General features: G+C 36.8%; 1 protein-coding gene across 6 annotated transcripts in view; it reads right to left on the reverse strand.

Annotated features, from left to right (window-relative positions):
* EVI5 (ecotropic viral integration site 5) overlaps positions 1–17,615 on the reverse strand; it is an 80,658-nt gene that overhangs the window by 33,417 nt on the left and 29,626 nt on the right. For 4 of the 6 annotated variants that reach the window (XM_014939242.1, XM_014939247.1, XM_014939241.1 and 1 more), the window contains 6 exons: positions 16,635–16,667; positions 15,918–16,064; positions 8,825–8,959; positions 6,586–6,726; positions 5,901–6,059; positions 4,056–4,202 (listed from right to left, as the gene is read on the reverse strand). In XM_014939242.1, coding sequence (XP_014794728.1) covers positions 4,056–4,202; positions 5,901–6,059; positions 6,586–6,726; positions 8,825–8,959; positions 15,918–16,064; positions 16,635–16,667 — 762 coding nt within the window. The remainder of the gene's footprint in view (positions 1–4,055; positions 4,203–5,900; positions 6,060–6,585; positions 6,727–8,824; positions 8,960–15,917; positions 16,065–16,634; positions 16,668–17,615) is intronic. The other 2 variants (XM_014939243.1, XM_014939244.1) reach the window with 2 other exon arrangements.

Here is a 17,615-nt window from a genome sequence, read left to right on the forward strand (position 1 = left end):
AACAGATAATATGTTTCAGTTGATTAAAGACTGTGCACTGCTTTTACCCAAAATCATGTAAGTTAGGAAAACTTAATACACTGCTGTGTTACATATTGTATCTATTGATAAGGCATATTCTAAAGAACACAAATTTAGTTTTAACCCATAGAACTGTGGTATTATCTAATATAAATTCTAAACTATAATAAACTAAAAAAACTTAATTTTTGTAGTTTTGAAAACATGCTGTTATCAATTTCCAGGTCCAGAAAACAGCTGTCTTGTGTTTGTCATGGTTTCCAGAAATGTTTTTATTATAAATTAAGAGAAATTATCAACAAAAAAACCAACTTATGCTCCAACTTTTGACATTAAACAGCAAAGCTACACAAGAGTTACTTATTTCATCACTCTCTTTGTCTAAAAAAAAAAAACACAAACAAACCAACCAATAAATTAAACACATAAGCACAGATATTCTCAACCTCATTTAAGTCTAGCTATCTTCGAGTGTACAACAAAGATTTGCAAGACAGTTTAGAGTAAAACTCTAATGCCCATAACCTACAATCAGACTCCTGGTGTAAGTTTAACCTATAAGTTTGCCTATAAGTGATAGATAGGTTGAGTTTGGACGAGAGAGAAGGAAATCCTTATTTCTGTTTTATCGGGCAAGTCCTCAAGACTTCAGAGGACAAAACAGTATTATATGGTCAGTTGCTTGGTACAACCAGAGAGAAATCAGTGGCTGATACTCCATGAGCAATACTTTCAGCTACAGTGCAAATAATTCTAGGGGAAAGACAGACTGGGCTTAGGTACACCTACTTTAATGGCAGACTGATGTAACACTGCAAACTGGAGTCACTCTAAATCAGTTTCAGTATTTCAGTTACTTTAATGTGTGCTTCAAACTGACAGTATGTAACCACTCCTCATTAGACAGTTTGGTTGACACTGAATTGAACATGCTTATCTATAGTAGCTACTTGAAAACATGCTGTTTGTTTAAAAAAAAATTCCTATAATGAAGGTATATAATCTACAGGATCCACTTAACAGCATCTGCAATCAGTGGAGTGCATTTCGGAGGACCCTATCATGTGGTAGCCAAAGTTTAGCCATTATTGCTAAATTCTGCTCCACAATTGCTCGAATGAAGTCAAACCCACAGGATTGCATGTATTTAACTGAAAGCTAAAGGACAAACTGTCTTGGTTTGACTTCGGTATCCGAGATAAGTCAATAGTGTTGCTGTAGATGGCACTGATGCTTTAAAGCCTAAAAAAAAAACCCAACCCATGAAATACCTGGAGTACCTCTCAGTTATTTTCTGTTCTTAAATTTCTTTAAAATAGAACTAACAACAAAAAAATTCAGCTTCAGTTATACTTCTTTCTGCAAAATAAGGTAAAACTACCAAGAAATTGCCAATTACAAATCACCACTATAGTTTTGAGTAATGAATACAAGATCAGAGTTTACTATACAACTAAATTGCTGAGATTTAGGCATTATTTTTGAGAAAAGAAATTACAAGAAGAAATAAAAATCTGTAAAAGCTGAGAATTGTGATATTATAGTAAAACTATGCATATTAATAAGGATGCCATTTCATCTCCAGGCTAAATGACAATGATAAACCACTCAAACTACACTCTTGATTTGTATTGTCCACAGAAGCCTTTGATGAAATTGCAGCTAATGCAGTCTTTGCTGTACGTATGGTATTACAGGCAAAACGTACGTATATTGGATAAAATTGAGAAACAAACACTCAACCAATAACAGTGCTGCATGAATGAGAATAGAAACAAGTAGTGCACATAAAAATGGTTCAGTTACATTAAAGGCAGAACTAAGATGTGACTGGGGGAACTACAGGCCAGTCAGTCTCACCTCTGTGCCCAGCAAGATCATTGAGCAGATACTCCTGGAATCTCTGCTAAGGCACATGGAAAATGAGGTGATTGGTGACCATCAACGTGGCTTCACCAAGGGCAAGTCATGCCTGACAAATCTGGTGGCCTTCCACAGTGGTGCTAGAGCACTGGTAGGTAAGGAGAAAGCAAGAGACATCATCTACCTGGACTAATGCAAAACATTTGACACCATCCCACATGACATCCTGGTCTTTAAGTTTGAAAGGTATGGATTTGATTGGATGGACCACTCACTGAATAGGAACTGGCAGGATGATCACACTGAAAGGGTTGCGGTCAACGGCTTGATATCCAAGTGGAGGCTAGTGAAAAGTGGTGTTCCTCAGGGGTCAGTACTGGGACCAGTGCTGTTTAACATCTTTGTTGGGAGACATGGACAGTGGGATTGAGTGCACCTTCAGCAAGTTTGCTGACGACACCAAGTTGTGTGGCATGGTTGACATGCTGGAGGGAAGGGATGCCATCCAGAGGGACCTGGACAGGCTTGAGAGTTGGGCCTGTGTGAACCTCATGAAGTTCAACCAGGCCAAGTGCAAGGTCCCGCACCTGGGTCATGGCAATCCCAAGCACAAATACAGGTTGGGCAGAGAATGGATTGAGAGCAGCCCTGAGGAGAGGGACTTGGAGGTGTTGGTAGACAAGAAGCTTAATGTGAAATGGCAATGTGCACTGGCAGCCCAGAAAACCAACCGTATCTGGGGCTTTATCGAAAGGATGGAACATGTCTCTTATGAAAATAGGCTAAGAGAGTTGGGATTGTTCAGCCTGGAGAAGAGAAGGCTCCTGGGAGACCTTATAGCAGCCTTCCAGTACTTAAGGGGAGCCTACAGGAGAGATGAGGAGGAACTATTTATCAGGGAGTGTAGCAATAGGATGAGGGGAAATGGTTTTAAACTGAAAGAGTGGAGATTTAGGTTAGATATTAGGAAGAAATTCTTTACTGTGAGGGTGGTGAGACACTGGAACAGGTTGCCCAGAGAAGTTGTGGATGCCCCATCCCTGGAAGTGTTCAAGGCCAGGCTGGATGGGGCTTTGAGCAACCTGGTCTAGTGGGAGGTGTCCCTGCCCGTGGCAGGGGGGTTGGAACTCAATGATCTTTAAGGTCCCTTCCAATCCAAACCATTCTATGATTCTGTCATGAACAACGAATTCTATAAGGCCATCTGCTCTCAAGTTGTCAATTCACAGCCACAGTTTAATAAATAGTATTCTGATCATTCATCTAATATTACAGTACTATTTTTAACATGCTAATAAGTAACCTATTTAGAAATTACTGACTGTTCAGCACTAGCTGATTTCATTAAAGTACATTCATACATCTTTTGGACATAAGATTTAAGTAAAAAGTTGTTTTCATATCTCTATCAAATAATATCCTAACTATAATGATTTGTCAACTAACACTACCTTTTTTTTTTTTGAAGTAAACATCAGGAGCAATTTCAGGAAAAAATTCATCCAATTTAAGGGAAAAAAGCTTGTAAGACATCCTTTATTTCTTGTCCATATTATATGTGCACAAGTTAAAGACATAAGTTATTAGTAAATGGTTATGGATTTAGTTACAAAGCTAAATAATTAAATCTGAGATGCAAACATCAGGTGGGGCTCTCTTTTGTGCATTAACAGTAATAAAAATTACTCTTGCCCAATGTTTTTGGGCTGTCCCCTTAAAGTCTGTTTACTATTAGGCAGTGGCTTCTGTAACACTCTCCTCTGTAGGCCTCCATTCAAATACAACTTTTACTCCCTAAACTAATTCTGCAGCAATAGTCAGTGTTGAAGTAATGAACCTCTTCTATCACTAGACAGAGTACACAGTGATCAGAATCTGGTGTGTAAGAGTGTCTTTTTATATATTATACACAAACCACCTTCCTGAATAGTACCACACTTTAAAGTAAAAGTTTACCTTTGTGGGACCTCAAAGAAGCAGCTCCCTCAAAATCTCAAGCGATTTTTGTGAGACAGTGAATTCAAGATGATATTGTCAAATCAGTAAAAGAAAGGTTTGGTTCTGTGATTTCTGCTTCTCAGTGATGACACAGTTCTATCTAGCAATAGTGGACAAGACTATAGAGCACATACACGTTAGCACACAAATAGTCTCTTCATGGTGTTGTTTACCTTGCATTCAATCTCTGCTTGTCTACGCTTAGCTTCATTCAACTGAGCAAGAAGTCCTTTGTTCTGTGCAGAAAGATACTGTACCTTCCCCTGCAGGTTAGTAACCTCCTGCTCTGCCCTTCGTAAATGGTTACTATTGATCTGATTCTGAAATTTATGACAAAAAAAAAAAAAAAAAAAGGAAAGAAAATGCATGTTAAGGAATGATCTTTGATATTAATTTATTAATTTAACTCCGCGGAGTCTGACAAGCAAGGCCTACAGATCTTTTACTATTAAAAAAAAAAATTTTATGAAAAAGCTTCAGAGTTTTCAGAATGTAATCAGAAAAGTTTGCACGACATGTGGTTTATGACCAGGATATTCAAATTGTTCTTAAACAACCGATGACTCATTGTAAGAACATTCTTGCAAAGCTCCTCTACATCAATTTCCCCCAATCTCTCACTTAGGTAAGGCAAGGATTTTATGAACTTGTATACCAACTACAGCAACAAACTGATGCATCCAAGAAACATCAGGTATGTCAGAAATATTGTATGGACACTTCTGTCCAGTGAATTCCTGAAAGTAACACGGCACCTTAATTAATATCACTACATTAGTTCAAGTCACCCCATTTTTATATGAAGCTGTGCATAGACCAGTACACAACACGAGAAGCACTGCATTCTGCCAAAGGATAGCTAAACAGCATAAGCATATACAAAGACTCGATGTGTAACACTGAAGCGAGAAGTACCTAAAGGTCTTGGGACTTTAATACACGGAACCCAGACAGCAGGATACCTATGCCCCCTACTGACTATAATAAATACACAGATGGGGGAAAGGCAACAAAACAAAAGCGCATGTTAATTGTAGTGAAAGAGCGCTAGTACTTCAATGAACAGTTTAGAAGTTAAGGCGAGAGTAAACATTTATTCAGTTGGTATAGAAAAAGCGGTGCCTCTGTCAGCAATCAGCCACCATGTGCGTTACAGTTGGATCTTCTCTCTTCAGTAGCACATCCTTATGTGCCCTCCTGGCTTCTGGGAGGGAAGCTTGTCAAGTAAAGGTTCTGTTTGTTTGTTTAGCCTTTTGGATATACAGGTCTTCTTCAAGTAACAGATATATTTAGCGGGTATTTCATGGGAAGATTTCTCAAAAGCCTGCTACAAATCCTTCTCAATCAACAGCACATCGTGCTTGTTGATTTAATCAAGAGTTCACTAATTATAATATGAACGTTAGAGCACTTTAATTTCAGATCTGTTTGCTCAATTACAGCTTATTCCCTAGTTACAAATTTCAGCAATGGTGAATCATGGTTTTCTTTTCTGGCACATGAAAGGTAAAGCTTTTACTTAAAAAAAAAAAACAAACCAAAAAACTAAACAAAACCAAGAACACTTGACAACATGAAGCTGTTTTCCTGAGAGTCCACAGTTTGGTAACCAGATTCATTAGATAGTAGATAATCTAGTATAGGCAATTTCACCAGAAGAAAGAAGTAGAATTATTATCAGAATCATCAATAAGGTTTGTGAAATTTAAAACACCTTAAACATACTTTTGTTGTTATACCAGTTATGGTTTAATGAATTAGGAGACACACACATTCACAGAATCTACTTAGTCCAAATGAGAAATTCAGGAAGTTTAGTCCTGGAAAAGACTAAAGAGACACTGAAGTAAGTTGGACTGTATGCACTAGATTCTCCCAGCCTAATAGCATTACAAAAGCGCATTTTGGAACTCAACTCACGCCTGTAGATGGTAAAGATCATTATTGGATATCTACCATTTGACACCACTTTGCCAACATTCAGCTTAATTCACATGTGCTAGTGTTCAGTAACATACCTGTGTTTCCATCTCCATCATTCTTTGCTTGGTTTCTTTCAGTTCAGCCTGAGTTTCTGCTTCTCTCAATCGGACTGTCATCAGCTCATCCTGCAGCTCATTCACTGTGTTTTTTCTGGGAGGATCTTTCCATCTTCCACTGGTACGAGCTAGATGACGCTAAAAGAACAGCATGTCATTGCTGATAATGCCTGATCTTTCCTGGTGTTCCCTTGTTTCATTTAAGGTCTCAGAGTTCTATGGGGACAAGTTGCTATAGTGCTCCCGTTTGTCCAAAAAACTAGAAACCCATGCAAACTTACTAGTTTTAAGAATAGACAATTAAAAAGCTGAAGACAGTCATTCCCAACTACAGTAACTCACTTTCAAGTGAGACTTTTGCCTGTTTCTAGCCCTTACTAACACTGAGTGAAGCAGAAGTACGGAGCAGGTACTTCCTCTCTATCAGCACAGTTAGCTGGTAGCACAGGCTGTCTGCCATCTGTAACAGCTAGGGACCGATTTCTAACAGACCTTTGAAGTAAAGTTTCTTGTGACAGCTAGACTTAAAGATTTTCTCACCTCAGCAGCTTGATTTACCACTACTAGTTTTTACTTGATCTCTACATCTCAAAATTTTCTAGTCTTTCGCTTCATCAACATTCATTGAAAATATAAATTGTTAAAAGCTTATTGCTACCCATACCTGCCAGTGTTCCTCCAAGTCTTTGACTTGTTGCCTTAGTTCTTTGAGGCCCGTCAGAGCTTCTGCTTCTCTTAATTTTACTGCAATCAGTTCTTCTTGCAGTCTAGCAACATTTTCCTCATCAGGGAGCGAGCTGTTCCTCTGCAACAAGGACCATCCTCTTAAATATGTATTTGAATAAAATCGTGCTTAAGTGAGACCCACTCCAAGAATACAGACATGGAATGATAACTCTTAATTACTAACCAAAATTTCTTAATTACACAACCCTTGCAAAATAAAACCCCTCAAAAAAAGAAAATCTTAAGTTCCTGGATATAGCAAGTGTGAACAAATATTTTCCACCTGCCAACTACAGAAAAAATTGAGAAGGTAGTTTCGGGTATTCTGAGTTCCAGGTTTCCCTGGATGGTACCCTTAACAAAGCGTTATTTACACTATTTTGCACACATCATCAAAAATATTGAGAGAAATCTGAAAGATTTTGATCTAGTTCATAAAATTAAAGCAAATGAGGAACTGAAATTATACCTTTAGAGTTAAAACTTACAGGAAAAACAATAAATGGAAAATTATTTTTTGGGAAGTAGATCATCTGCCTTTGAAAAGGAGAAAAGATAAGTTGACAAAGGAACCATCCATTAGTATTTATAAACAAGCACCAGTCAAGAAAAGGTCTTACAGATATAAGTGCACAGATGTTTACAAAAGACAGGAGGAAAAAGTAGAATGACTAGATAAAGCTAAACAGAAAACACATGGGAGGAGTCACCTGGGGAAAGTAAAGCAGCGATGAAAGCATTATAATGGAAGTTTGGGAAAAAACAGAGAGGAAGTAAAAGAACATAGAACATGACAATATCCCTACATCCAATCACTGGTCATCAGATACTCAAAGCTGTACTATCCTTCATCACTTTCTACTCTATTACTCAGTAGTAATTTTTGGGTAGATGTGTATTTTTGTAGCTGTGTAGTACTGTGACAGTTATCAGGTTTTCCCGAGAGTTGAGATTGAAGTACGTTATTAAGAGGACACAGCACAACAGCCATTTATTAGCATCTCCGTATTTCAGAATCATGGTATCTGAGTATTGGCAAATACCTGAAGCCACAGGGTGTGTTTCTGACTGTTTACATCACTGTCAGTGTAGCCATGCAAGTCTTGGGTTACTGAGCAGTATACTCCCAGATTACACAACACGTAAAGAACTGTATTTGTAGGATTGTGAGGGCGTTAACTTCAGTCACCTCCTCATGTGCCTAAGTTCATTATGACAGCCTGAAATACTACTATACATCTGAATCGTCTGGTGCACTGGAATTTCCCTCACTGCTCCAGTTTTTCTTCGCCTTTAATTTTTCAGCATATGCCATCTTCATGCTGATGAAGGTTAAGAAAAGAAGCGGTCTCTTCTTGAACTTTGAAAAATACCTTGCATCCTGAATTCTTACCAATGCCCCTCAGATAATTAAAAATGTAAAATCTTAACTCTAGTGGGTTAATCCAATTAGCTAGTAAATTCTGGCAACAGCTGTTTAAAATTACCATGAGGAAACAGTTTCCAAAGCCAATACAACAGGATCTGAAAAGCATGCTTTACATTTGGTCAATTAATGGGATTTTTCTTTCCCTTTTTTTTTTTTAATATTTTATTTTGCAGTTAAGTTTTTCTTCAAAGAAAGGTAGACATTTGACAGTTGGTTTGAGTACAGCTCAAACTTTGGGTTCAGTAAGTTACAAGTTGGGATGGCACCCAAAAAGCAATGAGACTGTGATACTACACAGTGTAAGTATTCTTTCTCTACCTGCAATGGAATGAAGTAGGGGACGCTCAAGAACTCAAGACCTGAGAACAGTAATGCTGAACTCTTTCTTCTTCCTCTTCCAAGCTATTTAGTTTCACATCACCTCAATCTCACCCTAAGCCAGCTACTCTTGTTGCAGGACATAGTTTTGATATAATTCATGTTTACTCTAAAAACCACCAGAATCCAAGTTCTCCACTGCAGTGGGCTTCAGGAACAGGAGAAGAGCGATCTGTTCTTCACAAACTTTTCCCAGTGCAAACAGATTTTAGTTTTTTTACTATATTAATTTCAGGTTTGTGTAGCATATAAAGATTGCAAGAGGTGAAAACAGAAGAGAAGATTCTAGAGCACAGTTAGGCAAAGAATTACAGGGACCTGTTTTCTGTTTCTTCTACTTTTTTTATACAGAGGTCCTTGTTTGATTTACCTTTTCCATCTCTAGAACTTTATCTTGCATCTCCTTCAGGGCACAATGGGATTCTGCTTCACTCAGCCTGGCTTGGACCAGCTCTTTTTCCAGTTGTAGCACAAAGTCTTCACTGTATCGTGAACTGCATTTATGCTACAAAGTTTGCAGAAATATGTTTAGTATGAAGTATAGACGGTGTGAAAGGGGTTTTATACGCCCAGATTTGGAGTGAAAAGAACATTCAAATGCTTAACATTAGGAATACTAGTTTAAGATCAACAGAAGTGCTTATCTTAAACAAGTCTACTAACATGTCCATCCAGACTCCCAACAATAAGAACCCTAATGCTACGCCTCTTAAACAACTGCACCTCCACACAGCCAAATATGTAAGGCCAAACTGAGACCCCTATTAATACTGATGAGCAACAACTCACACTCTTCTGTCATCATTACCCACACTGAAAAATTCTCCAAGGATCTGTGATTATTTTGTGGTATGTCAAAAAAGATGCTTAGGAAAGACTAGCTTATTACAAGGTTAATAGAAGTATCTCTCCTCATCCCAATTCACTTCGGATCCGATTCAACAGAAGCCTTCCATAATCTTGTATTTATGGGAAAAAGCCAGGCACAAATAGCAGTACAGCCCCTTCTAGACAGGCAGCATAGGCCCAAGCTACAAAGAAATTTGGTTCTTTCCACACAGGACTTACTCCAAGACTGTCCCCAGCCAGTTTTGCACACCCAAACACATTCCCTCGGTTATAAAATAGCAGTTCAGAACTTAAGGTCACCCTTTCCAAATGTCAGAGAGAAGGGAAAAAAAACCAAAACCAAACCACCCCACAGTTCTGCGCAAGTAAGATAATTCACCATTAATTTATTTCTTGACTGTTGATTAGCTGGAATTAAGAATGAGATCTATCCTTTAACTTGCTAAAGCACAATTTCATCAAACTACATCTTTCAACAGATACATCCAACTGAAGTCAAACTAAGCCAACTAAGTCAAACTGTATTCAAAAGCCCTACTTAACTTCTTCCTCCAGTCAATAGTTAGAAAATTAATAGTATTTCTTCCTTAGGTCACTTTAAAATTACTTGAGATGCTCTACAGATTGTCAGACTTGCTTGACAGGCCATGCCATCCTAAATCAGCATTATAACATCTGATTTAGGAAAAAAATGGGTGTTGAAATTCCCAAATTGTAGTTGCGTAGTTACTATGTATGCACAGCTACCCTGAAAATTAAATTTAAAGGGAAATCATTTAATACATCTTTGGTGCCATTAACTGCATTGTGAAGAATAAATACTATACTTGGATTCCTAGATGAATTTTTATTCAATTAACAATGGAACTTTAAAATCCATAGAGTATTCTTTATATGGAAGTTGCAACTATTTCTTCCGTTATTTTTTGTTTGCATCAAACAATTTAGTTTTCTGCATCTAACAGTTCGCAAAATTAACAGAAAAATCTTCAGTTCCATATTCTTCTGTTGGGGTATGACATTCTTCAGCCTTTGATGCACAAACGGAAGGCAAACAGGACTAAACAAGGATTTACTACATGTAACTACATGGTAAAGAAATGGTTTTTCATGTATTTTTATGCTTCTGCATGTCAACTAAGCCGTTCATCATGACTTAGTGTTACCTTTTATTGTATTTCTTATAAAAGATGTCTACAGGGAGCTATAAGGGAGGAGATAGATACAAAGCATTAAAAAGCAAATATAGCTCATGCTGGCAGTCTTCAGTGTCACGGAGACTATCCATTTAAGTGCTCATCCTACCCAACTGTGCAGCTGAACACACAAGGAACACTTAATGTACAAAGATCATAGTATATTTAATACTCATTTTCCCTTATGCGGTACTGATTTCATTCATATTCTTTTCAACCCACATAGTGTCTTTGCCTCAGCAAGCAGTGGAGGTAGCCCTGACTGGAGTAAGGAGAGACTGGGTGGACAATGCCGATGCATTTGTACAATTGCTTCACGTGATACAGGGCCATGAGGAGCACACGTAAGCACCAACATGCAGACACAGAGAACAGCGTCTCTCTTACTCCCTGGCTGTTTATGATACGTAAGGAACAAGAGCGAATGCAGAGTGCTTTCCTCAGGTAAGGCAGCCTCTTGCACTTTTCAGGAAATCGAGAAAAAACAGATTTGAAGAGCTGAATTCATCCTGGTTTTGCAACAATATGTAAGTGTACTCTAAGTAGTTTTTGACTACAAAAATCTAACTGATGTTTGTCAAATAATAAGTAATGAAGAGTGTAAGAAAAGGTGCTTATTCAGTTTCAGGCACAAGTCATGCCACCTTTAAATCTGTCTTTAGATTTCGCCTGCCCAAGGACTACATTAGGAGTACTTATCTGTTTACCCACAACAAACTTTAAATTAAGTCTTGGCAAAGTTGACTTTAAATCAATTCAACTGGCAAAACATACAGCCAAGATCAAAACAGATTTTAAAAACAATATTCACAAGTTCAAAGTTGTGATTTTTTTTCTCCTTAGAAAATAACATACAATTTTAATAGTGTAGAATATAAAGATAACACAAGTTTATAGTCAAAACAATGTTTGAAAACTACTTTAAGACTGAATTCCTCAGTAAAAAAACCTGCTTTTGTATATCTGCCTTAAGGCCTAGAATTTGTGACAAAACCCACGATATGAATCCAGATTTCCAGGCACCAGCCAAACATTTTAACCACAGTGACACTGCTTGTCTTGTCTGTGTTGAAGATATGCTTGCAATATAAAGTACTAAAAATGTAGTTCTATAGCTATTTACTTCTGAAAGAAACAACTCCTTCCTTGCCTCACGAAACTGGATTTCCCCCCCAACTTTTCTTAAAATCTCAGAGACTGCCACAACCATTCCTAACATTATTTTGGCCAATGACAGACAAGTAGTTACAGAATGTTTTTCCAGTACTCTATACCGAAAGGCAACCAACAGATTGTTCAGCAGCTGCCCAGCTAACTTTGGTTACACATTTAAACGCTAACTGTAGTACTTTACTAAATACAGTATTTTTATTTTCTGCATTTTGGTTGCAAATCAGAACATAATTTTAAAAAGTTATATCATAAAGTTCCATAAGGTAGCAATACTCATTTACAAGCATATATTCCCTATATCAGTTATTATGCTCTTAATTATTGTAACTTATTTTAGCACAAGTTCCTGAAATTGTGTGTTATGGAGTTGCTATAACAATAACCAAGTACATGGCTATAAACTATCTTGTAAAATACATGTGCTTCCATCAGAATGTTCAGTCAATTAAAATTCTGTCTTTACATAATACACTTGAAGAGCCTTCTTAAAAATAAGATGTGAATGAATTTTAGCTTGAATTGCCTTTCATTTCTCAGATTCAATTTTCAAGCATTCAGACTGACGAACTGGGTAACCATTGAGAATTAGTGTGTTACTGAGAAAGACTGAGAGTTGTGTCCTGGAGGTGTATTAACTGGCAGAAATTGTTAGATTATTCATTTTTATACATCCTGCAGAAGCTACCTTTTTAATTTAGAAACAATAGGAGAGAAGAAGAGAAAAAAACTCCAGCACGTAATTATCAGGAATGGGTTAGAACAGACCGATTATCCTCACACTTAACACCTCAAATACCATTGCTCTTGGTATGCCTCAAGAGAAAACCTTCTGTATTCTGTTGAAGTCAGGCACAACTTCCTCTGTGCAGTTCTTTATTTACTAGCAGTATGAGGAAAAAAAAAAACGCCTTCCTCCTAATCTTTTGGTTACCCACCACATCTAGAAGCCTTTGGCAAGTTTCTATATTTAAAGATTAGACATGTCAAAGACAGATAAGTACCATTCTCTTCAAAACCATTCAGGCAAACATTAGGTAGCTGAAGCACTGAACTCTACTGAGATGTAAAAGTTGGCATCCAAATTAAAATTAAATGTGAAGTCTCCATCTCAAACCTTACTATTTTCCGCTTCCTTTTCCCCTTCCAAATGACATTAAAAATATTCAGAAATATGCAGAATACATTTGCTGACACTTAAGTGATTTATTATATGACCATTAGTGCTATTTTCAGTTTGTCTGGCAAAAGTACTATACCAGAACTTCTCTTCAAGACAATGGTAAGAAGAACCTCTGTAAATAGACACAACACTTTATTACAAAGACATTCTGGTTCAATTAAAAACTCCCTATAAGTACTTCAGCACAGGGGAAAAAAAATAATGGAAGTTGCATGTAATTTGGGATTCTAGTGTTGTACTTCAGTCAAAAGAATATTCCTCTACCCATTTCTGTATTCGACCTTACAAAGAAGTGCTGCAATGGAGAATTTCTTCATACACACACATATCCTGTAGGTACCTTCAATGCTTACCTTTAAGCCACCCAACTTGTGCTATCAAGTCTCATAGAACAAAGCCTAGATTATATTTAAATACAAATGCATAACCTTTTTACAGAGCTATGTTAGCCTTCTTAGAAAGACCATGGTTTAGATAGTATTTTTGCTACCAACAAAACAAAAACCCCCACTCTTATTTCTCCTGCCTCACGATGTAAAAGTACGTTGTATTTTGGGCTTTTTTTTTTTTTTTTTTTTTTTTTTTTTTTTTTTTTTTTTTTTTTTTTGAAAAAAAAAAAAAAAAAAAAAAAAAAAAAAAAAAAAAAAAGTTCTAGGTTTTTTTTTTTTTTTTTTTTTTTTTTTTTTTTTTTGTTGGTTCATTGGTTGATTTTTTAAATCCCATAGTGTTGTTCAGAAGAGGCAGCTGCAGGTATCCTTAGGCAGTTCGGCAGTTCTTTTCATACATTCCTATTCAGAAATTCTTACCCAAACAAGTTTCTATCATGCTGAAACAGACAACTCAACTTTGAAAAAGATATAGATTCTAAAGTATGTAGGATAGATGCTGTACCTTTAAATATGTGCAGATAAAGCCATTTATAAATTCACTGTGCAATCCCTTTTGCTAATCATAAACAAAACTGAAATAATTGGGGAAAAAAACCACCAACACTAAAGCAAATATTTCTAAGACAACACTGAAAAGAAACATTGCCAAGAGCAAAGCTACTGGCACTAGGAAGTGGCAAAAAGATGTATCAAACGGAAATGCCAAAATTCAAAAGAAATTGATGGATTTCCACTAGGTGGAGCCCTAAACGCATACAGCTGTTTACACTTTTGCTCCTATTTCCACACTTACAAACCAAGTTAAAAGCCTGTTCAATTACAAATCTTACTAATGCAGCAGGATCTAGGGAACTACTAATTGAAACCATCTTAACACTGTCACCAAATTTTCTAAGTTATTAAAACCACAGTAAATACAGCCCTTAAAACCACAGTACTATTCCTTACACTTCAAAATTAGTCAGCTACTAGGGACAAATCCCTCTATAACCACATGGGTTTAAGGCCTATTTCCTATAGTCGTGTTAACACTGAAGCGGAGGAAACCAAGGCTGCAAGCATGCAGGGTAGAAAGTGTGGCTCTTAAATCACCTGTCCTTTTTTGCATTTCAGTTGCTCTCCACTCCTGCAGTACCCCTCCAATCCAGCCATCTATAGTTCTGCTCAGGACCAGTTCCCATGCCCAGTCAACCTGCCAGGCTACCCTATCATTGCTATCATAAGGTCCCCAGCATAATTAATAGCATTAGCTTTAAAATTCATATTACCCATCAATTAGCTAATAAATATAGCATTTTAGTCTCTTAACTTTTCATTGAGTACAGGTAAGCGACATGGATGCCTCCAAAAATAGATTCCAAAAGCACATGTACTATTGTAATCAGACAGCAAACATCTGGCTACCCAACTCTATAAACTGTTCTCATTTTATTTCACTTGAAAGATTACAACATATCTAAAATTTTGGAAAGCACCACTAGAACATTCCCATCTTCCTAATCATAATTTCTTCATGTTTTTTCCCCTAAAGAAATCGCTAATGTTAACTAAAAAGCAGCATTATACATTACAGAGTAACAGCTCATTAATAACTCCTTGCAAATATTCTAAAATATGTACTTTTTTTCTACTGAAATGCATTACAGACATAACGAACTATTTCTGTAATGTTACATTTAAGTTATTATTTCTTTTCAGTCTAACAGTAAATCTCATCTCCACCTTCCAAGATGAGATACAAGTATTTCCAGAGATTTGGTGGAAGATGTGTAAAACAAACTGGTTTTTTGCCTGAAAGGGACCTGGCAAGTAGCTGCAGTATGCTGTAGTTCTAAAAAAAAGTTGTGTTTCATACACCTGAAAGGCCCAGGGCTTCAGATAAGTACTTGGATACCACTTTCTTAAAACAGTATGAGCATATTCACATGAACACTGCTAGTGCAGTTTATTTGGCAGGTGAAGACTGCTGGAACTGCTTCCCTCCCTTCTCACAGAGGATTCAGAGCGCTTTGTAAGCGGCTTAGACAAAGTACCTTCAGTCTCGCAGTAGAGGTCTAGAAGTCTTGCACCTAAAACACACACAGCATTACATACAGCTGTTTAAAGTTGTTTTCCTGCTCTAGCTGCCTTTTAATAAAGTCCTGTAGTTCTAAACTTAGGGATAATGCCCTTGTATTTTTGCAAGCAGCAAATTTAAGCATGCTAAGAAAAAAAAATAAAATAGGTACACAGAAGAAACGTTAACATGGACGAGAACTGACTTAAATGAGAAGCTAAATAAAGGCATTATGAATCAACTTTCAAATCTGAGTATTCAGCGTGACACAATTTGCATTGCCTAGACTCTTATCGAAGTTTCTGTGGGTGGTTTTTTGTTAGTATTTCTTTGGTGGTGATGCGTTTTCAGCTTGGGGTTTCTGTTGTTGTCGAGTTTTTGGCTTGCTGTGTTTTGTTATGGTTTATTTTTCTGAATTTGCAACTTACATCTATCTAGGGTTATGGATCTCATCTATCAATTAGAACAGACCAAAATATCACTCAGTCCAGTTTGTGTAATTTTAAGACTGCAAATCACAATGAACAAGCATTTACAAGGACAGCACAGAGACCATGTCAAAATGAGGTAAAATAAACACGAGTGAAAGAGATGAGATGATGTGCTGCCAGGCTCCTTACCCATTGCTGCTGCTGTTGGAGCTCCCTGATGGTATTCTCAGCTTGCTCCAGTTTAGTATTGGCCTCATCACTCTGCTGTTTGATGGTGGCCAGCTCCCGTTTTATGAGGTAGTTTTCCTCAGCCTCCTGAGCCCTTGTCACTTGTCCCTTCGGACATAATTTATGTTTTTAAGCAATTGAGGACAAATCCAAGATAGATTGTCTTTGTGATGCTTAGCTGCATTTCATCAGATTGGTTTTGCAAACAGCATACAGTACAATTGGTAGAAACTTTAGTACTAAACAGCTGCTTTAGTACTTTATTACAAAAGTTCAGCATCCATTTAGCAAGCACAATTGTGTCCTTGCATTCAGTAAAATTCCTCCCATGCAATATTACTCAGTTGTACATGCACAGATTTAAGTTCACAATATTCAATTTCAGTGTTAATACAGTGTCATAGAATCCATTTATCATAGGAATTTGTACCAAAAATTACATTTAATTAAGAAAAAAATATTATAGCGTGCAGGTATTGGGTTTATAGTTTTTAGTTTATAGTTCTATTTTTAGTAAACAAAATTAAACAAGCATCTAGCAAGATATTAGCTCTATATTTATTCCAAATCAGCGAGGCAGGGATAGAGTACAGCATGCAAATATGCATGCATTAAAGCAGTTTGGGGTTTTTTTAGAGTAGGAAGAGAGTCATACAGAAAAAGACTAAAAGACTATACCTGTATCAATCTATCTGCCAAGGAAGCACTTTCCTACAAAGGAAAAATTCAGATAGGAATAAGGAAAAGAAAAACCAAAACACAAAGGGGTGATAATAGTTACAAAAAAAGACAAGAGCTGAGAGAAAGAAAATGCCCAAATTCTACCCATTTTCTGCACAAAGTCTTTTTGCAAAATTAACAGCTCTTCATATAAATTAAGACAACTCAGCCTGAAAGTCCCATGAAGCAGCCTTGTCTGCAATAGATGTAACACAGTCTGTGATACAAGAAGGTCTCGACGACAGATTTCTGAAACACTTAAAATTCACCTACAGGAGACTGGGTATTTTTATCTGAATGGCTCACTTCCTTAATTAACAGGAGTTACTGATACATTTTCTGATACTATCTAGTAGATAGATGCAAGATGTGGTCTGTGGTCCGTCCACAACATGAAAGGAAGGCATAATTTGAGCACAAAGGAAACTCCACTAAGCACGAAGGCATTTATGCAGAACTAAAGCTTCCAAAAAGATGAAGCAGGAAAGTTAAATGGTGCAAACTGACAGACACAAGTAGAAAAATTCAACTATGACAGGTAGTATTTTATTTTTCTGAACTCTTGCAGTAACTCAATCGAGCTGTTCATTGATTCTTTTTTCTTGCCAGAGTTTTGCAAGAAAAAGTTTCATTTATGCATACCAACAAGCACCACATTTCCCCCCCCCCAAGTTGCTCATTTAATTAATTTCTATTCTATCACACTTGAAATCACTCAATTTTTTAAGATTCCACAACAGAGAACACATCTATTCACAGACTATCTTTGTCCTTGGAACTTTTATTGAAATTAAAGTTCATACTAGTTGATAAGAGCTATGACTTAGAAGTTAAGATGTTTATCATTGAAATACACTAAGGAAATCACAACTAAATCATATAGGTTAGGATGAGAAAAAAATACTTTAAAATAAAAATGTTTCCAACAGAATGTGTTTG

Source organism: Calidris pugnax, unplaced genomic scaffold (genome assembly GCF_001431845.1).
Source record: "Calidris pugnax isolate Ruff unplaced genomic scaffold, ASM143184v1 scaffold18, whole genome shotgun sequence".
In the NCBI taxonomy this organism is placed as follows: Eukaryota; Metazoa; Chordata; class Aves; order Charadriiformes; family Scolopacidae; genus Calidris; species Calidris pugnax.